At 37.4% G+C, this 22563-nt stretch overlaps 1 protein-coding gene and 1 long non-coding RNA gene across 2 annotated transcripts in view; one reads left to right on the top strand and one right to left on the bottom strand.

The window, feature by feature from the left end:
• LOC134730990 (uncharacterized) overlaps positions 1-16252 on the bottom strand; it is a 43137-nt gene extending 26885 nt beyond the window's left edge. The window contains exon 1 of the long non-coding RNA XR_010112987.1: positions 66-16252. This is a non-coding gene — a long non-coding RNA (uncharacterized LOC134730990). The remainder of the gene's footprint in view (positions 1-65) is intronic.
• Positions 1-22563, top strand: part of PIP4P2 (phosphatidylinositol-4,5-bisphosphate 4-phosphatase 2) — a 46701-nt gene that overhangs the window by 374 nt on the left and 23764 nt on the right. The window contains exons 2-4 of the mRNA XM_034966331.3: positions 19225-19373; positions 20366-20472; positions 22101-22224. Of these exons, the coding sequence (XP_034822222.1) occupies positions 19225-19373; positions 20366-20472; positions 22101-22224 (380 nt within the window). The remainder of the gene's footprint in view (positions 1-19224; positions 19374-20365; positions 20473-22100; positions 22225-22563) is intronic.

The raw sequence follows: 22563 nt of genomic DNA, 5'->3' as shown, positions 1-22563 counted from the left end.
CAGCGTAGATCCCTCTACTTTGCAAGGAAGTAGATTTGCAAGGAAACGCCCAGAAGGATAAAGACCTGGAAGCTCTAGCTTGGAGGTGGAGGTGAGCCTCTCGCTTGGGCTGAGGAAGGATGCTGACTGTGCCTTCCCAGGCAAGCCCGCCTGCCTGATAGCTTCTCCGCAGGGTTTTTCTGGTGGTGGTGGTGATGGTGGTGGTGGTGGTGGTGGTGGTGATGGTTTGTGTGTGTATTTCACCACTTCTTACCCAGGGCTACAGTATGTGACATGAATTTCCCAAGCTCTGCTTAGCTGTTTTCAGAACAGCCCCTAAGCGCAGCTAGGAGGTGGTGCAAATCTTTCACAATCATTCACAAATCCTTTTCCGTTGCTGAGAAACCAGGAGTATTGCTCACCTTGGCATCTGTCCTTGAAAGGGCTTTAGCTTGAACAATATGCTTCTGCTACCATTCACCCAACAGTGCTCTGTTCACTCAGTGAATTGCCATACCCAAAACGAATACAGTTAATCAATATTCCTAATATGTCTGAAATTCCTGCCCCTCCTTTTTACTCCTACTTTCAAGGAGTATGTGTTAGATTTAATTGTGAATGAGAAGGAAGGACCTTACTTCTCATAGAAGGGAAGATGGGATATTTTTAACACATATCTGGGTGAGATTGAAATTAACTTTCAAAAAGTAACCCAAATTAATAATACATATATTTCTATTTTTTTCTCAAGAAGAATAAAAAAAGATTAAATGCAATGGGATCTGGAGAAATATGAAATCTATTTACCATACTATTCGATTTATTTAAAAAACAATCATTGTTCTAAGCCTTTTAGTTGATTACTATAGTAAATAAATAAGGTGGAGTCAGGCGTTACAAGAAAATGGAAGGCAAGACTTAAAAAAACCCACTTAGGTTAGTGAAAAGATTGGTCAAAATGGCACTTGCAAATGTTCCTTAAGTGCATCTCTCTCTTTTTTTGGCTAAATATGAACAAAGTTTAAAAACCCAAGGAAGCAAAAGTTAATGATTTTGAAAATATAAATAGGTAATGTTTCTTGTAATACAAGTTTTTAAGTTCAAGTCTGGAATTAGAGCTGATGTAGAGCAGGTTGAACTTGCTTAGTATTTAAAATTTCTGTTTAACATTTTGTAACTTCAAAATAAACTATCTAGATCTTAATCCATACTTAACAAGAAGAAAAACAAAGGAAAAAGATGCTTAGCTGTAAATAATTCAGTGTGAGCCATGGCTTGAGAAATAAGGTACAGAGAGAGACTTGCCCACAGAAAACCTACAGGTCATTTTTGTTGGTCAGCATTAAACTTGTATCAGAGGACACCAGGCAAGAGAATTTCCTCTAATGGGCCAATTTGATATGAATATTTTACTGTTATCTAAATTGTATTATGTAGAATAGACTTAAACACTCACTAATGAATGTTTCAACTTCATCAAGTCAGCCTTTTATGGCAAAATGTTTGGCGGTTTATTAGGAGACAAAGTTTCAATTTAAGTATTTGTCCTATAACCTATTTTCGTGCCCTCAACTAGTGGATAAGTTATTTTTTAAAAATGGTTGCACTCAGGGACCGGCTTATAGACATCTTTATTATTTTCCATATATTTGTTTAACCTAATAAGATTCCTCAAACTACACAAGTATAAGTTCCAGTTCAGCCACTGAGAAAAAGTAGTGTCATTGTAGAAAACTTTTAACAACCAGAGAAATTCAATGACTTAGCAAAAAGCTTCTTCTGCCTTATGGTAGAATACATTTTTTCTTAATTGGTGAATGAGACAGGTTAGATGATTAGAGAAACTCTTAATTTCATATGACATAACACCTACTAAGGAAGAAGCATAAATGAGAGGTAAAAGCATTTTATTTGCATTTTGACAGAATATTTTTCTTCATAAGTAACAAACATTGTAATAAATATTATGAGTAACACACAAGATCTGGAAGACCACCACTATTCATTCATTTATTAATTTATTGGGAAGCACAATGTGCCATACACTGCTCTAAGGGAACAAGAGTGATCAATCCCATACCCTCATGAAGCCTATATTGTATTAGGGAGAAAGAATAAATAAATACATGGCTGAATTATTTCAGATTGTAAAAAAAATTCTATCACTAAATCAGATGTTTTTGGTAGTTGAAAACCATTAGGGTTGACAGTTGGAATTCAATCAGAAATAGAATGCACTTTCTGATAATGAATTTTAGTTCATGATCCCATTTACAATTATTCAGACTTTTATTTTTTTAAAAAAAGAAGTTAAAAGCTATAACTAGTGAATATTTTCTCCAATCTAACCCTTTTCTCTTTCTTTTACCTTCTAAAGTACAGGAATGTTAGTTCCCACCTCCAAGATGAAATAGTCCATTTCAGGTTGAAAGTTGGTGGAGTGTTTATTTCTAGACAGATTATTAATAATGTAGCAGGGAGCAGTTAGTATTGTGTGTTTGGTTTTAGCACAAGAAAAATCATGTGTGGTCTGTGTAACAATCCATGTTGGTTTCTAAGTGGAGCACGTCTAGTGTTCTCTACTGTCAGTATTGGATTCATGCATAGGAAATTGCTTCTCTCCTACTTACAGTGCTTTGTTTAATATACTTGCCAGTTTTTGTTTAGGTATAGAAATTAAAATTAAAGAGAGTTTTAGGCTCATCTGAAAGGAGATTGGAAGAAATACCACAAAATTTACACAGTTTTGATGTATTAATTGATTCCTTTATACATCTGCTAATTTTGTAGTTAGGATATAACAAAAGAATATGACCTTTGAATTTATAAGATTTTTTCTGTGAAAATTGTTTATATCTGGGGTTGTCTAATTATGTATTCAATATGGAAATGGGATTATATACTTCACTATAATTCATAAAGGGAAAATAATAATTTGTTATACAGAGGCAGACAGTTTGATTTACTTAGTTTATTATTCAGCAAATAAATATTTGAGTACCAGCCAAATCTGTGGTAGGAGAAGAAAAATAGACATGGCTCCTCTTCCAGTGTAGTGGGGGTATTGAGAAATAAATTATGTAATCACACAAACAGATGCAAAATGCAATGGTGATGAAGACAGTGCTGGAAATACATGCAATACCTTGAGAGTATAAATTAAGATTTAATTTTGTTGAGGGAGTCGGGGAAGGCTTTCTTGATGCTTGAATGAGATCTGAAAGTTGAGCAAGAGTTAACTTGGCAAAAGGTGGACTGGAAGACCATTATAGGCAAAGAAAGCAGTATTGGCAAAGCCATCAGCAGGGTGGAGTATGACAAATACAAGGAACTTAAGGAAGGCCAACGTGGCTAAAATGGAAACAGCAATAGGAAATGCACTGCAAAATGGGACTGGAGAGATAGGTATGGTGGATATTCTCCCAAGACTCTCTTTCCCCTTCAAAGAACTATGTCTTCTGATATTCAGTTTCCTCCCCTTGAATCTGGGCTGATGCCATGACTTGATTTCAACCTCTAGAATAAGATAGAAAATATGCTGAATGACTTTGGAGGGTAGGTCAGAAGAGGTTTTACAGCTTTTATCTTGGTCTTTTGTAAAGTACACTCTGGGGAAAGTAACTTGTCATGTAAGAAGTGGAACACCCTGAGACTGCCATGCTTTATGGAACCTGAAACTAGCCTCGTAGAGAGAAAGATGCCTGACCAGCCCTCAGACATGTGAAGGGAGATGCCATCTTGGATGCCAAGCTCAATTGAGCCTTCACATGACTCCAGCCTTAGCCAAATTCTTACTACAACCACATGTGGTCAACTTGTTCTGCAGCAACAGATGACCAGAATAATGAATATGAATCAGCCCATCCAGGATATTGTTGGTCGTGTTAAGGAATATTGCCATAAGCAAAGGGATGACTGGATTAAATCTTTATTATTAGTTTTTAAACCACTCTATAGATTAGAGAATGAATTAGAGGATTGGCTAGAGTAGACAAGAATAGATGACTTCCTTGATTATTGTAATAATTAGGGCAATTTAACTGAACTATTTCAGTAGCTTGGACTCAGGTGGTGGTAGAGATGGAGAGATGAAGGATGATGTTAAGGAGGTGGATTGAACAGGGCTTGATGATGGATTGCACATGGAAGTGAGGGAGAAGTGTCAAGGGTATCTCCTAGAATTCTGGCTATGCAACGTCATGGTGTGATTACCAGAACACCAGAAGACGGAGAACACCAGAAGAGGACCGAGTTTTGGGGAACACGGATAATGAACTTAGTTTTAGACATGATGTATTTCAGATGCTTTCAAATATCCAAGAAGAGATGTGACAATTGGATCTACAGATCCTATTTCTGGCAAAATGGGACCTGTAGTGTAGATTCGGTTGTCATATCTCTTCTTAGTCCTCGTTTCTTAGGACTAAGAAATGGGACCTGGGCTGAATATATAAAATTGTGTGTTATTTGCATATTGGTGATAGCTAAATACATGGATGTTGATTCAGAACTTCCCAGGGCCCTACCATAAGATGTGCTGTGATGGAACATACATGTGCTAAGGTAGTGATTAAAGCCTTCAGGCCAGAGGCCTCCAGTTTTTTTGTTTTTGTTTTTGTTTTCTTGAGACAGGTTCTTACTCTGTTGCTCAGGCCGGAGTGCAGTGGTATACTCATAGCTCACTGCAGTCTTGACCTCTCAGGCCCAACTAATCCTCCCACCTCAGTCTCCTGAGTAGCCACCACACTCGTCTAATTTTTTTGTATTTTTTATAGAGATGAGGTTTCACCAGCTTGCCCAGGCTGGTGTCAAACTCCTGGGCTCAAGCAATTTGCCTGCCTTGGCCTCCCAAAGTGCCAGGATTACAGGCATGAGCCACCACACCAGGCCCAGAGACCTCCAGTTCTAAGATGTCATACACATATTGTCATTTTCACTGTGTACCACAGTGTGAAAAACTTTGAGGCGCTCCATGTGAGATAACCTAGGGAGAAAGAGTAATCTAAGAAAAGGAGAAAGCCTGGACAAAGCTTTGAAAAACCTTCACATTTAATGACTAGGGAGAGGAAGGTGAATGTAGCTGCCGGCAAGGTGACAAAAACCAGGAGATGATAATATCACAGAGTCAAGAGCAAGAAAATACTTCAAGAAAGGAGTCTTCGTGCAAAAGTTTAAGAAAGAGCAAAGATGATAAGGACCAAAAATGTCTTTTGAAGTTAGTGTCATGGAGATCATTAGGGACTTTAGTGACAGTTGTTTATATTTGTTTATATTCAAGCTCTTTTTAAAGAATTGAAGAATTATCTATTTCCATCTAATGTAATATTCCAATGTACCTTTATTTTAATTGCAAACTGACCTCAAAGCAGCTTAACATAAATGAAAAGGTTAATATTCCTTTACTCTGAAACTCATTTAGGTTTTCTATGAAGCATAATTGTCATAATTGTGTTTTAGAAGACATTGCCATATCCTTTTCACCTTTAAAAAACATGTAATCTTGAAATTGCTTGAGAAAATGTTTTCAGTGAGTAGAAAAATAAAATAAATTGACTCCTGGTTTTGAGACATATCATTTAATATGTACTCTTATGCTTTCTTAGAAATCCTACAGTAAATAGGTTTATTTTTAGTGACTCTCATGTCCTATACCTGGAGAAATCTAAGGTTAGAGATAGTGTCTTAGTTTAAAGTTAGGTAAGGTCTTAGTTCATTTTTAACTATGTTCTACACTAGGCTAGACTTTTACTGAATTAAAGAGATTGAATACATTTTGGCAGTCTTTTAAATTTCTGAGTCTCCCTGCATACTTGCAGAGTATAAGATTGTCTGTGGATTGGCAGGAAGAGATGACACAGATCCAGGGACTCTTACCACATGCACAACCCATTGTAAGACTAGATTAAATTCTCACTTTACTTGCCAAGGATTCGGAAACCCACTGGAAGCCAGATTGTCACAATGAGGAGAAAAGGATGCAGGATATTTGAGAGCAGCTTCCTGAAGCTCCCCCAAGCCCCAGTAGAGTGTTCACCTGCTGTAATACTGAGCAAGCAGGGCCTTGGCAAATATGAGAAGCCTGTTGTGCTATGCTAATGCTAATGCTCCATTTAAGGGAATTTTTTTCAAAATGGTTCTTGAATCAAAATTTGCTTCACTGAGGCCACATCCTCATCAAGGAAAAATAGAGCCCACACATTGGTGAAATAGATCTGCTTCTAGCTTTCCAGTATGGTGGTGAGCTCATTTGCTGTTGTAGTCTTTTTGTTATTATTCTGTAGGCATCAGGCTCCAGGATTCTTTTATTCTGTTTTATAATGCCCACATTTCCTTTTGTCTATACTGAGCATCTTTAAAATATTAATCAAGAAATGTTTCATTCAGTCATCCTTTCAAATATTTGAATGCCTATTACAGTATTCCAGATGCTGGAGAGCTTACATTCCTGTGAGAGATACATACAGTAAGCGTTATAATTTCAGAGGGTGAAGAAAATAAAGCAACCTGTGAGGGTGGAGAGTAACTGTTTGGATGGCAAATGTTTGAGATGAGCGTCCAGGAAAGACAACTCAGAGATAGCAATCACCGAGAGACCTGAAACATGAGTTGGATCAGCCTTTGGAAGATTTACCGAAAGAGTGCTCCAGGCAACGGGAACAGCAAGTATAACACTTGCTATTTTAAAAACAAGGAGGAGGCTGGGCACTGCGGCTCATGCCTGTAGTCCCAGCTACTCATGAGCCTGATGCTGGAGGATCTCTTGAGCCCAGGAGCTTGAGGCTGCAGTGAGCTGCGATTGTGCCATTGTACTCCAGCCTGCGCAACAGAGTGAGACTCTGTCTCAAAAATAAATAAATAAATAAACAAAAACAAGGGACAGTGGGTTAGAGCATGGTGACTTAGAGGACAGCAGAAGAGGTAGAGGAGGTGTGAGGTGTAAATGAGGGAAGCCCAGGGGAGATTTCTATTCCACCTGCTGAAGAAGGGATTATGTCCTGAGGATAATGAGAAGCTATGGAGAGGTTGGAGCAAAGGAGAGACATGAAAACACTTTACTTTTTAAAAAAATCACCCTTGGTTGGCATGTGGAGGAGAACAGACTAATGAGACATGACACTAATCAGGATGCTGTTAGAGCAGAAGAGGCAACAGGGGATGGTGATCTAAACAAGGGTACAGGTGATGGAAGCACTGAGGTGTGGTTGGTGTTAGGATGTATTTTAAACAGGACTTGCTGATGGGTTGAGTCAGTGAAAAGAAAGGAATCACAAATCTCCAAAAATGACCCAACTAAGTAGGTACAAGGTTATATCTGAGATAGGCAAACAGGAGGAAGAGTTGGCCATGTGTTTGGGAGGTGGGAGAAGAACAGTGGAAATCACTATTCTGTTTCAGTCATGTGGAGTTTGCAATACCTTTAGTTATTCAATTAGAAATGTGAATTAGGCAGTTTGTTGTACAAATCTGAGGTCTGAGAAAACTTGGGGTTGGAGAGCAAATTTCATTCAACAATTATTTATTAAATGTACAGTAGCATTTTCCTGGAGAGGGAGACGATGCTCTCAATTTCCTGTTTGTTTCCAAGGACTATGCAGACTCTTCAAGAATGTAAAACTTGTAGGGTAGAGCATTCTGTTAAAATTTTGGAAGGTTTGCCAAATGCATACAAATGTTAGCTAGATGGATATAGATATTGGAGAAGAAAGTTAACAGGAGGGATGTTCATAACTATCTTTGAGGGCAATAAACAGCTATCTGGGAAGTGATCTAAATGGAAACTGTAATACTTCCATTTGGGAAAAGCAGGTAACCCTGAATACACCTTGTGCTCAGGTGTTTTGTGTTTCTTTCTTTGTTTTTTTTTTTTTCTTGAGACAGACTCTCACTCTGTTGCCCAGGCTGGAGTGCAGTGGCGTGATCTCGGCTCACTGCAACTCCTACCTCCCAGGTTCAAGCAATTCTCCTTCCTCAGCCTCCCAAGTAGATGAGACTACAGGTGCCTGCCACCACACTTGACTAATTTTTGTATTTTTAGGAGAGGTGGGGTTTCACCATGTTGGCCAGGCTGGTCTCGAGCTGCTGACCTCAAATGATCCACCCACCTTGGCCTCCCAAAGTGCTTGGATTACAGGCATGAGCCACCGCGCCTGGCCTGTGCTTCATTTTTAATGAGTAAGAGGTATTCAATAAATTGGGAATGGCATTCCATAGTAGCTCCTGAAAAGGAATACATTCTTCCTGCTGTTTCTGTTATTTTATGAGGGTTTCTGTGCTTTTTTAGAAAAATTTTTGGTGGTAATGGGGGTGTGCAAAGGAGTTTATGTTGCTTTTGAACTTTTCTAGATTTTTTCTTTTCCAGTTGCTGTTGTAAAGTGAGTTCCTTTTCTTCTGTAAAAACCACAACAACCAAATGTGAAAAAAGCAAAAAGCATGGTTCCTTTTTCTGGACTTCAGGTGCATTGTGCAAGTATTGTGTAACTAACTCCCTTTAGAGTCCAGAGAAGGTCTGCCACCAGGTAGTGTTTGGCTTGGGAGACCTGAGGCTTTTTATCTCCACCAGTTACTACCTGTTTGGCCTTGGAATCGTTACTTTACATCTCAGGGCCTCAGTTTCCCACATTTATCCAAGGAGTGGTGCATTATGTTTCCTTTGGCTTTTATATTTTATGACACAGTTGTTCTTAGGAAGCTGGACACACTTAGGAAAATATATCTATAAATTTACCTTTGGCTTTTATATTTTATGACACAGTTGTTCTTAGGAAGCTGGACACACTTAGGAAAATATATCTATAAATTTAAAATGTAGATGCTTGTTATCCTTTCTTATCTCACTCTTTTACTTCCAATGTCCCTCTTTCACCTAAATAGCTATTCCTTCCAGTATGCTTTTAGAAATGAGAAAGATAATATATTGAAGATTAAGGATGTTACATGACTCTTGTAAAAATTAGAAGCCCAACTAGCATGCACTGTTTTATTTCTCTGTAGAATATATTTGCATGTGTGTGCTGCATGATTGATTAGGGCATTTTATTCTAAGCATTTACTTCTAAAGGCAATGGCAAAATTTTTCTTCCTCTCATATTGAGATATTTAGGCTTGGTCAATCTGTAGTAAGGATTTTAAAACAGTGTACAAGAAAGCCCCGAATTTTTTGACATTTTTAACATGTGATTTCCACAGGGGGAGAATTTGGAAGAAGGCATGTTACAATATGACATTTTATTGTTTGAGAGATTAAGTGCTAAGACCGACAATCCAGAGGAGAAACAATATAGAGAAATGATAGTGAGTAGACTTAAAGTGAGATTTTCAGACACCTTTTAGACCATTGGACATATCCAAATAAACATTGATTTCTATTAGCTGTATGGATTTTACAAACTAATATAAAGTTATTTTAAAGTTTTGTAACAAAAGCATTTTCCAAGTTTATAGAATTTGGTTGTCATGTTCTAGTTCTCTATATAAAATACCTTGCCAGGCTCAGCAAAAGTCGTATTTGGATTTGCTACCATCCCTTAATGAGGACATAGGTCATTATTAAAACTATCAGACATGCCTGAATATAAGATGACCTAAGTGGAAGCCATGTGGTCTTTTATGACCCAGCTTCAAAAGTCAAATATAATGTCATTTCTGCCATCCTCTATTTGTCAAAGCAGTTACAAATACCCAGATTCAAGACCTCACCTCTCAATGGGAGCAGTGCCAAAGAAGTTGTGGCTATTTTGTAAAACCACCATAATAAGCCATGTCATATCCATAGAATGAAACAACATGATGCTGGAAAAGAAATTATTAAACTCTATATACAGTTATGGAAAGATACACTGTAAAATGGAAAAACAATGAGATGAAGAATAGTTTATAAGTCATACTCTCTTTTGTAAGTGATGGAATAAATGAGAATATGTATATGTGTATATTACCTGTGCTACACTCAAGGAATACTTAAAGGATACATAATAATAACATAAGTGGAAATCTCTGAAGTAAGACTTGGCGAATGGGCATAAGGGTTGGAGTAACAATTCTGAGCATATGCCTTTTTACATGATTTTGATTTTTGAGCCATGCCAATATATTACTAATAAAAATTTAATATGTAATAAATACATTAAACTTTGGCTACATTATATTATTGGTATTTGTGAAGTTTGTCTTGGATTAGTACCTCAAACATGTTAACAAAGCCATTTTTTTAGGCTGTGTCCCCACATCTCTGTATAGGTCCTTGCAGTTGCATATGTTATTTCATCCTGCTTGATTACTCCAGCCTATAAAGATATTAATAGGAAGAATCCTGTTTTGAGATGGAAGATCTATTACTATCTATACACTTTTCCCTAAGACCATACTCATTGCCTCATACACTTATTAGCCATTTATAGTCTTTTCCAAATGAGATCTACTTTTTTTTTTTTTTGAGATGGAGTCTTGCTCTGTCGCCCAGTCTGTAGTGCAATGGCACAAATGAGATCTACTTTTTACTTCCTATAGGTAGATGAGTAGGAAAGGGATTCTTAAAATTGTAACATTTAAATTCTACACATTTGCTGAGGCTCCTTTCTTTCATGCAGTCTTTTCTAATTTCTGTTGCTGGAATATATATGTTCCCAAAACAATACCTCATATTCGTACTATATATCTTTTTGTTTTTGTTTTTGTTTTTTTGAGACAGAGTCTCGCTCTGTCACCCAGGCTGGAGTTCAGTGGCACGATCTCGGCTCACTGCAAGCTCTGCCTCCCAGGTTCACGCCATTCTCCTACCTCAGCCTCCCGAGTAGCTGGAACTACAGGCGCCTGCCACCACGCCCGGCTAATTCTTTGTATTTTTAGAGATGGGATTTCACCGTGTTAGCCAGGATGGTCTCGATCTCCTGACCTCATGATCTGCCTGCCTCGGTCTCCCAAAGCATTTGCACTACATATCTTAATACTTATCTATGCATATGATCCCATAAGGAGAGACAAGGAGGGAGATAGGATTCCTGTCTCATCAGGGAGCTCTACTATAGTCCCTTGCCTATGAACTTTTACATTTAGGCACTTAACAAATATTGATTGTATGAATGAATGATAGCCTGAGAAAATAAGGAAGGATGTCATGATGGTGATGATGAAGTCACTTAGGAACTGAAAGTTTTACAGGTTGCTGGAGGAATGTGGGAACAAAAGACAGAAGTGATCCAGCAGAGCATGTGGTCAGATCTTTGTCCTCATTAGAAACATCCACATGACAAAGGGAAGAACTCCATGGCTGTAACCCCTGCTTGCTACAGTGGGGGTGCCATTTTAATGGTTTAATTCCTAGATTTCTTTAGTAATTTCTTTTTTGTTTTTTTCTTTTTTTGAGACAGAGTCTCACTCTGTAGCCCAGGCTGGAGTGCAATAGCACGATCTTGGCTCACTGCAACTTCCGCCTCCGGGGTTCAAGTGATTCTCCTGCCTCAGCCTCCCGAGTCACTAGGATTGCAGGTGTGCACCATCACTCCTGGCTAATTTTTGTATTTTTAATGGAGACGGGGTTTCATGATGTTGGCCAAGCTGGTCTCTAACTGCTGACCTCTTGATCTGTCCACCTTGGTCTCCCAAAGTGCTGGGATTATAGGCATGAGCCACTGTGCCCAGCCATAATTTCTGTATTTTAAAATAAAATTCGATTCATCCATGGGCTACAGATAAACAGTAGAATTTAAGGGATTTATTCACTAGATATTCTCTCAACACCTACCTAAAAAAATAAATATTGATTCTAAAGACTCTTGACTTTCTCTGGCACTAGAGCTCATACAACGGCCTTATCACATCACTTCAGTTATGAAGCAGCAGTCAAATTTAGATAATAAGCAAGTGGAATGAAGATGTGATGGGTATCACCATCCTTGCATCTTAACAGGTCTTTCCTAGTGGCACCAAGCTCTGAAATTTCCCCAGGGATGTGGTGTTGCTTTTGGTATCAGTTCCAGGGACTGCCACTTGGCCATTCCTATATTAACCTATGGGCCAGGGAACAAAGTTGGCCATTTTACTGGTTGCCAAGAATATTTGTTCCAATTTATTATTCATAGCTAATAAAATAACTTCAGAGTGGATCCCCATATCTACTGGGACCACTGTGAGTTGAATCTGGGCTAAGGCATCATCTATCACTTGATAGCCGCTTTGAGTCCCTCTGGAATTAGCACTGTTTAACCACCAGTTTCTAGTAATTCCTGAACCATCTGGGTATTCTCTTTTCCCCAGTACACAGTCTTGTAAATAGACTTGTAAATAGCCTCAGGTCTCTTTGCAGAAAGTTTGAAGGAAGATTTACAGTACATGTTGAACCTACTTTTGTTGGAAACTGGTTGAAAGATTGTGACTCTCTCTTTCTTGTGGCTACCAAAGTTGGGTTGCTGGTTAAAATACTTAGAGTTTTTTCTAAGATATACAACCAAGCAACATCTTTGCAGGTAATCCATCCATTTCAATCCTAGGCTAATTTCAATTAGCCACTGCCAAAAGTCCTGTGGCTCAAAATATTGTAATATCCACTACTTCTTCTTGCAATAAATGCACCCACCTGTATTCAGTGTTTAATTGCTGCTATTTGGCCTGTTACTCCAGGATTTCATCATCCTCATTGAAATCAGGCAGCACATCTCAATGGGGTCATCTCATACTGTAATGTCTGGTCCGCATTGGAGAGAAACCACAGCAGGATGCATGTGCTCCTCTAAATAATGTATTTATTGATGCCTTAGTGAAGGGAGTATGCTCTGGCCCTTCCCAGGGGAGGTAGTGAGGTATGAATATGCAGGTTTCATATGATAAATCCTCTTCAACATTCCTAACTCTGTATGCCTTTGATTGTGTTTTCTGCATTATTCTAGGGATATTCTAGCATCTCAGCCTCACTAAATGTAAGACCAAGTCTTCATCAACCAATTAACTAAATGTTTAAAGCTACTTCTAGCTTTAAAACAAAGATTGAATCCAGAAAATCTCGCTGAATTCATTATTGTGTTTTATTCTCTTTGGTTTAACACCCTTAGGATCCACTTCACAAGTACTCTCCAGGTTTCTGGAAATACATATTATCAAAATGTTGCAATTATTTTATGTAGAAGCTGCCTCTTACTGAATTAGACTTTGTATTTGCCCTTCTGAAACATGTTGAGATTTGACCTTAGTTATGGATCTTGAGACAAAGGGCTTGATGGTGGATTTTAAGAAGAATGGTCATCCCCTTGTAAGGCAACTGCCTCAGGCAAGGGCATTACAGAGTTTTCCAGCAAGGGAAGGCTTAGGCACAAGAAGGAAAGATATTTTCCACTTGCAGTGGAGGTTCAGAGTGACTCAGGAGTTTAACATTTTCAGCTCTGTTTGGGTACAATCAGTTGGTCTCATTCCAAGTTTTAGAGTTCCACTTCTTTGCAATCAATGCCCCAACTTTCAATGAGAAACTTGATAAGGCTGTGGATTTACCTAGTAAGGCTGTGGAATTACTTGATGTTATAATTTTGCAATTTGCACAATTAATATTTCTGTTTGATTTCCAGCAATAAATTCTTTGTTTATTAGAAATAAGTGATACTTTTAAGGTTAAGATAGACATTCCCTGGTTCTCTAACCATGACTTGAGCTGAGAATTTAAAGACCGGAGCTTCTCATTTTCTGTCTGTAGAGGCCCAATGCATTCATAAGGATCCATCCACATCATAGTCCATATAATAATTATTACTACCATAATGCTCAAGTGAAGGAGCCACAAACATCACAATCAACTACTGGGGATAATCTGATTCATCAGGATGGCACCATGTGTCATAGATTACTACCATCCCATTTCCCATTGGTAAGGAGTTTGGCATAGCATTTAAGCTCAAGTTCACCAAACCACTTCTCCAATTCCATCTTTGAGGAATTGTTTCCCGAGATCACTTCTGATATGAATTTCTATATCAGTCAGGATTGGTCAGAAGATAGAAACCACACAATGGAGTTTAATATAAAGAATCATTAACCAAGTATAAAGTTACTAACTAGGTAACTGTAAGGTAAACATATTACTCTAAGGTATCAAGGAGGTAGCAAGAAGCAACTGCCACCACTAGGGCTATGGGAAAAAAGGGAAGAGATTGGACTTACTAAAACTTAGTAACTTAGAGGAGGGGTCCTGCAGAACTGAAATATGACTTCTGAAGAAGCACTGGCTAGCTTGTGCTGTTGTCTCTGAACTCTAGAGAAACTCTCTGAACTCCTTCCTTGGGAAGGAGCACTGGCTATTTGGTGTGGGGGTCTACACCAGGAAGCTGGTTCTGGCGAATGTTGAAAACTATAAACTGACTTCAGTGTTCCCAGGGGAAAGAACTACACTGCCAGGGTGAAGTAATACTCCTAGGGTGATGTTCAGAGAAACAGCAAGCAGATTGGGAGCAAACAGGTAACAAATAGAAGGAATAAGTCCCTTATTTCTCCTCCAGCCTTGCAGCCTCCCAATATCACCTCCTATTAAGAACATAACCTGGAGCCGGCTGACAAAACCAAAATGTGGTTTGCAGAGTTCCTGCTCCAGCATCACAAAAGAGAGTAAAGGTGGATTTGGAACTGAGGGTCAGTAACCTGATAACTAGCACATTTCCTTTTCAACCTGTCTTCAGCCAGATGAATTTTTCCAAGAATGTCATTGTTCTGGGAGAACTTGAGTCCCCAAAATAGTTTTCTTTGGTTTCAAAGATGGGGAGGAGCAGAAAGTTGTCTTCGTTTGCTCTGTATTGAACTGAACTGGAGAAGTGTGACACTAAAAGCAGCTAACCCATAGTGGCCAAGCTAAGTCTGTCCCTAACCTACATTCTGCACAAAGATACTAGGGAAAATGAATCCTTGCAATGAAAATTAGAGGAGAAAAAAGCCAGGCTTTCCTCAAAGGCTGCTCTTTTATACTTTTCTTGCTCCTCTTATAATCGTAAAATATCTCTCATTTTAAGCTGACGTCATTTTCAATTTTGATATAACATCTTTGTCAAGAGCCTGAAGGGCTGCATATAGAGGATGCTAATGTAGTAAGTGAATTAAACTGCCAAATATTGTCATTGAGGAGACGTATAAAGGAATAATTGAGATAATAAAGGTCAGAGCAATCCAACAAAACAATTTAAATCTTTAAAATACTGGAGGATATATCTGAGAAAAGATGAAATATGGATTAATACACCAGGATGAATTAGCAAGACAGAGGGGCTGTTTGGCATAAAATAGATAAATTAGGTAAATGTGATGAGAAATGTAATCTGATCACTTGTGGGTTTACAGGATATAATGCTTCCTTTTGAGTGTTTTAGAAAGATCATTATGTATGTCTTGTGATCCATAAACTATCATTCTCTCCCTTTTATGAGTCCGTTTTTCTCTGAAGTTTTTACTGTGAAATGATTCTTCTTTTTAAAATATATTCTAATTCCCCCCCACCCCGATTCTTCCTTCTCCTCTTCCTCTTAATTCTCTTTAACCAAGATTTCATTCTCCAGAAATCTACATTATCAGATGTTTGCTTGTTCCTAGAAAAATCCCCCCATTGGTCCTTAAATATTTTCCCTGTATTAAGTCATTATTTATTAAAGGAGACAGCTGTTATTGTGGAGCGATCTCCAGAACAGGAGTCAGCTCTTGGTTTTGCTGAAGTTGTGTATAACCCTTAAAAAGTCAGAATTTCTGGGTTTGTTTTCTCCTTTGTAAAATAAAGAAATTAGACTTCATAATTCCGAAGATTGTTTGAATTTCTAACATTGTTCTATTCTGGAGCTTTGAGGGAGTTTTTTTTTAGGATTAAGGACTACTGGCCTAACAAATACTGCTCACATGGAGGAAAAAAGCTTTTTAATTTAGAAAAACCCCATGGAGAAAAATGACCATTGTTTAGATAACAAGTAAGACTTTTCCAAAATGAGGAATTTTTGTGACTTTCAACATCTAATGATCCTAAGTTCTGAGATTACAGTGGACTTTTTAAATGTAGTGCAGAAATTTAAAATAGGTAGGATACTGGTGATCGGTTGTTTTAAAGTGAAAATATAGGCATGGTGGTGCATGCCTGTATTCCCAGCTACCGAGGAAGCTGAGGTGAGAAGATCACTTAAGCCCAGGAGTTCAAGACTGTATTGAGCTATGATTATGCCAAAGTGAAAAGAGACAAAATGAATAAATCTAAGTTAATTTAATTATTATAGGTTTAATCTATAATAATCTAATTATTAATCATTTAAATTAATAATCTTATTCTAATTATTGTAGGTTTACTAACTGTGGAATCTCCAGAATTACAAGTCCCATATAAGAGGAGATGGAGCTACAAGTAAATGTTTCCTTGAGGTAAAATCTGAGAGAAAGGGAAAGGCCAAAAGTACAAGAAATAATCTGTCTAAATCAGTTTAAGGCTGAAGTAATGGATAGAACATTGAAATGAAAGGCCAGGAAGCACTGTTTATTGTGGCAATTAGGCTGCAGCATCTGTCATTCTATTGATCTCTTGGATTGATTCCATTCATCTGGTGGGCCAGGCCAGTGTCCCCTGACTACTTCACCTCTCTCAGTGCATTATTTGGAGAGAGTTGTCTTCTATATAAAAGAAGCCCTTGTTTTCCATCAAGCTGCACGCCCCTGCTAGAACCTTAGCTCCTCTGCAAGGAGAGTAGGGTTAATGTATTACGTTGGTGCAAAAGTAATTGCGGTTTTTGCTATTTTTGAAAGTCGTAGCAAAAACCGCAGTTACTTTTGCAGCAACCTAATACTTGGTGTTATTTTTCCAAGACAAATAGATATGCCTAATAAATTTTAGTGACTCACTGATTTATTAATTCATTCAACCATTGAATAAACATTTAGTAAGCATCATCATAGACCAGGCATTATGACAAGCGCTGGTGAAGTAGCTGTGGACGAACCAGATGTGCCCCTGGCCTCGTGGAGCTTATGGTCTCTCTTATATTAGATTTATAATCCTCACCGCTTGTTCTGTCCATGTCCCTCCACTTCCCAAGCCTCCAAAAGAGTAGATTTGAGCATATTTCTGTCATTGAAGGCGTTTTTTTTTTGGCAGATTAAAAATTATATAGTACAAATCTTAGAAGAAAAATTCACAGGGTTTTACTGGCTCTAATGCCCTTTTATTGATTGTTAAGATCACCCTCTGAAATTTTCTTAGGAGATTTCTTTGAGCAAAGCTGAGGAGTGTATGGGTTGGTGTCCTTTTATGTAGTGTAGCAATATGTCACTTCCTCCTCTCCCCCTAATGCCCTTGTTTTCTTTATAAAACTGTCTTGCATTTAAGTTTCCTTTCTATCATACTGTGTAAGATAGAGACCTGGGATTATGAGAGAACTATGTAATGTTACTGTACAACTCAAGGAAAAGGCCAGAGAGGAAGCAACTTTTGTTAATAATGCTACTGCAAATAATTATTAAAATAATATTCATTATCATATACCAGGCAGTGTGTCTTGAATTTCTAGTGAGGTACATATTCTTTCCCCAAGAATAATGTCTTTATTGAGATCTGACAAAGTAATCCGCAAATTGCAAGACCTTAAGTATATTGTTGACTCATTGTTTCTTTAACATGTTTTTTTCTTCTTGATTAATACATTACAGGTCACTCTGGATCACGCTCAAATTCTTTTCATGGATTTAAAATTATTTTTATAATTTAAGACATGTACAGCTTCTTTTGAATTTCAGTGTTTGGCAGTGTTCTGTTATAAGCCTCCCAGAAACATAAGCATATCGTCATTTCAAAGTGGCCTCTTTCAGAGCCTTGGCTGCTGCAGAAATTTGTCTTATGAATCATTTGAACGAATACCACTTGTTGCTAATCCTTAGCAGTCTGAAAAAAATCCTATATTATAACCCAAGGATCAGGTAGAAATATGTGTATTTTAAACATACCAAAATGTTTTATGCTCTAATTCTTTTTAAAATATCACAAAGTTTAGAACCTAATACAGTGGATAGAAAACCTTTATTTCAAAAATAGCTCTTATTATGATTAGCTATTGTGATTATATTTTATAGTGTTACAGAAGCCTCTTGAGATACCAGTTCTCTTTCGTGCTTCAATCATGTGTTAGAGTGTGGCCCTTTCTAAATGTCCCAAGACAAAACTTTACCTTGGAAAAGTCTTCTATTCCTGTAGTTGAGATAGTTACAGAAAGGGGTTAGGCAGTCTCCTTTAGAAATCCCATTCCAGAGTAGTATATCAGGATTCCTTTTCTCAGACTTTTGTAACAAATATACACTTCTGGTAGATACTTGATTTTGAAAGTGGGCCTCCACCCTTCACTCACTCACTGAGTCAACCTTAGGACTCTCAAAAAAAACACTGTGTGTGTGTCTTTGTATTATGGGAATTTTCAAACATTCACAAAAGTAGTATGAAACTATGACCTTCCATGTCATTATATTCATCAGTTATCAACATTTTGCTACTCGTTTCATCTGGTTCCCCATTCTTTTTGTGGTTGTTGTTGTTATGGTTTTTGAAGTTTTTAATCCCACATACTACATTTTTTTACTCATAAACACTTTGGTGCATTTCTTACATTTTTAATGGTGGGTAAATTTTGAGACTAAAAATTGTTATATTTACTTTATTTTTGTTTTGTGTCTGAAATTAGCATGGTTCCCATTTTTGTTCCATGCTGAGAAGTTTAGTTTTCTTAGGTTCATTTTTGTTTCTTCTTGACTTCCTCCAACACCTTGTTTTATTCTTGTCATAGCCAGCAGTCATTATACTGGTTCCAATATAAAGACAGAGCATGACAGCTACATAATTTATATGTATGGATAAGCAATTTTAAAACTTTGCTTTCATCGACCATTTTTATTTCCTGGGAATCCGATCACTTGTGTAAAATTTTTATTGTAGGCATAAATTACCACTCTCCTGTTAGAGACTGTATGAATTTACTAATAGGAATGGAGTGACATTTTGAGTATACATTAGTAAAAGGAAACTAGGTTATTGGGATAGACCTAGGCAAACATGATTTAGATTTTATCAGAGTTAAGAATTATTTTACTTGATAAGAGTCTCATGGATGTTTGTGCTCTAAAAGTAAGATAAATTGGCTAGCTTTGAAAAATAAATAAAAGAACGTGGGAAAATCTTGATTGTTTCTTCTTTACTTATATTGCCTCTATACTCAAACCAGCCATAGTAATTTCTCCAAGACTCTGATTCAGTGACTAACATCTTTTCAGCGGAGCTCCCACCTCCATATACAGCCATTGCCAGTCCAGACGCCAGTGGTATTCCAGTAATAAACTGCCGTGTGTGCCAATCACTAATCAATTTGGATGGCAAGCTTCACCAGCATGTGGTTAAGTGCACAGTTTGCAATGAAGCTACGGTAAGTGGAGATTTCCATTAGCAAAAATATAAATTGTTATTTGACATTTTATTCCTAAAGGAAGTACTTCAATAATGTTACTTAAAAGTATATGTGGGCTGGATACAAATATGGTAATCTTTTTTCCTGTCTTTTCTTCTGTCTCTCTTTCATCATAGGATACCTCACTGTGTTTAAAGCTAACCCCATTAAGAGAATTTCATGGTGAATTTAAATATAATGCCTTTTGGCTTTTTACTTTCAAAAACTAGACTAAGCATGGCAGTTATGTATAAATACTTTCAATATCTATCCACATCACAACTACATTCATTCTAGTTTTCACTAAAATGAAAATATTGTGTACTAAACTTCATTACAGATGTAAACTTTGCCCTATTTATGTGGAAAATTATTTAAAGTTATTTTATGTCTGTAGGATGTCACTATTGTTTTTCTGGGCTTTTGTGATTATGCATTTATTATTAGCATCTGTGCCAAAGTGTTTACAAATAGTTTGACATTTTATTCAATTTAGTTGATAGTAATTTAGGAATGTTTAAAATATTGAATAACACCTTTCCTTTTTTAAAAATTGAGCTTTGGGGAGCAACTAAATTTTCAGCAGTATTTTTATAGCTTCAAGTAATAAACTGGTAAAGCATACACTGGTTTAGATGAAATATATTTCTTTCATAGTTAGGCTTTATATATTACATTTTGATCTCTCAAAATCTGCAATTAAATATTAATTTTATCTTTGACATTTTATTTTTTTCTCTTTAGAAAAGTCTAAAAAAAGTCAGCCAGTGATTATTGTGTCTTGAAGGACCACAAAACATGAATACTTGACTTCATATGTTTTATAGAAAAATCATAAAATAAAACCTTAAGTTACAAAAGCAATATATTTCATTAGTTTTAATGGAATCCTTTCCTTTTTAAACACAAACAAACTTTGACAATCTGTACTTTGGTTAATTGCTGTGTTTGCATTTTCTTCCCTTATCCAGCCAATCAAAAACCCCCCAACAGGGAAGAAATATGTTAGATGCCCTTGTAATTGTCTTCTCATTTGTAAGGACACATCTCGGCGAATAGGATGCCCAAGACCCAACTGGTAAGAGATAAAGATTAATTCATTGATTCATTCATTTGTTCATGCAACAAGTATTTACTAAAGGTTCTTCATGTGCCAGGCTTTGTTCTAGAAAGAGTTTTTGTTTTCAAAGTCATTCCAGAATCTAGATTATTTTTTTGTTAAAGGAATGATAAGCTTAGTTTGAACTTAGTCATAGATATTTGTAGGATATAATATTCTTAAATGAGCAATTAATGTTTTCTTTGTGTTATGTAAGTACTTAATGCACTGTAATAAATCAATGACACATTGAACTTATTTAAAAATAATGAGGTCAGGCCAGTGGTTCATGCCTGTATTCCTAGCAATTTGGGAGGCTGAGGTGGGAGGATTGCCTGAAGCTGGTAGTTTGAGACCAAACTGAGCAACATAGTGAGACCCCATCTCTACAAAAAATTAGCCAGGTGTGACAGCATGCACCTATATTCCCAGTTACTTGGGAGACTGAGGCAGGAGTATCATTTGGGCCTAGGGATTAAAGCCTTCAATGAGCTATGACTGTGCCTCTGCACTCCAGCCTGGGCAACAGAGTGAGACCCCATCTGTTTGTCGCTCTCTTTTTTTTTTTTTTTTTGAGACAGAGTCTCAACGGGAAGAGTCTCAAAAGAGTTGGCTCACTGTGACCTCTACCTTCTGCCCTGAAAGCCTTCCCACTATAGCCTCCTCCTGAGTAGCTGGGACTACAAGCACACACCACCACTCCCAGCTAATTTTTTTTTTTTTTTTTGTAGAGACAGGGTTTCACCATGTTGCCCGGGCTGTCTTGAACTCCTGGGTTCAAGTGATCCCAAAGTGCTGGGATTACAGGCATGAGCCACCATGCCCGGCCCATCTCTTAAAAAAAAAAGTAATCACTTAGTTTACTTTTGATATAATTAATCTTCACCTGCAAGTGTTTTAGTTATTTTTGTGTATCTCACTGTATATTATACTAATCTCTGCTGAATGTATATGTGCAATAAATTCTGGAATTATTCGCTCATGCCCAGTACCATTATGGATGTCCCCAGATACAAGTATATAAAGGCCTTACTTGTGTTTTTTTTCTGTGATCTCTCTGGCTTTTTGACCATTACATGAATCATGTACAGCCCTATCCAATGATAGACTAGAGAATAGAAATGAAAGCAGGATCCTGTTTGCTTTCTTTTCATCTCTGATTAAATACGCATCAAGGAATATCACACTGCTCAGAGAAATTTGGTTGTAACCCAGCCCTTCGGTGCCTTCATGGCACAGAGATTTTTGTTGGTATAGAATATTTTTAACTTAGTCTTCTACCAAACTCAAGTTGGCTTCCTAGATAAGGAAGGGTAACAACTGTTTTCTGATTTGAACTTACAAAAACTTGGAAATGACAGTTAAATGGTTGCCATTGATTAGGACCAATGCTATAATATATTGTTTCTATCCCAAGTACAGACTTGTATTTTGCTTTTGAAAAACTGACTGTTGCTACTCTTCGTAGTTTTGCCTCCAGCTTGACATTTAATTCACTTAATTTATGAAACAAGTATAGCACATTTCATATTTTTGGCCATATGTTGCAGGTTTTGCTCTCAGTCCATTTGTGGGATAGTGAAGTTGTTTCCTTTCTCTTTTCACAGTAGACGGATAATTAACCTTGGCCCAGTAATGCTTATTTCTGAAGAACAACCAGCTCAGCCTGCATTGCCAATCCAACCAGAAGGTACAAGGGTCGTGTGTGGGCACTGTGGAAACACATTCCTGGTAAGTCACTGGACATTTGTCATTAATCTGTAAATATAGGTCATGATCTTACAGATTAGACCACTGCTCATAGTCTTATAGTTTTGTCCAAATGCAAATTAATCAAAATATTAAAATAGAGACTTATTTAGGCAGACAATCAGAAGTGCAACTAGGATATAGAGCATCTTCTGTGAACTAGATAAAAGGTACGTCCTCTGATAAGTCCAGTTGCAAAAAGGATCCTCTCTATGTAGGCCAATGAGAAATCGTGCCCAGGCTTAGTTCCATGAGTATCTTGGCTTGGGGAGCAGCTGAGTCTTAGCCCTGCTCTCACCTGCTCAGCAGAGGTCAAAGTGC

Source organism: Pan paniscus, chromosome 7 (assembly GCF_029289425.2).
Source record: "Pan paniscus chromosome 7, NHGRI_mPanPan1-v2.0_pri, whole genome shotgun sequence".
Lineage (NCBI taxonomy): Eukaryota > Metazoa > Chordata > Mammalia > Primates > Hominidae > Pan > Pan paniscus.
The sequence above is the reverse complement of the archived record's forward strand: the minus strand, read 5'-3'. Positions and strand labels throughout refer to the sequence as shown.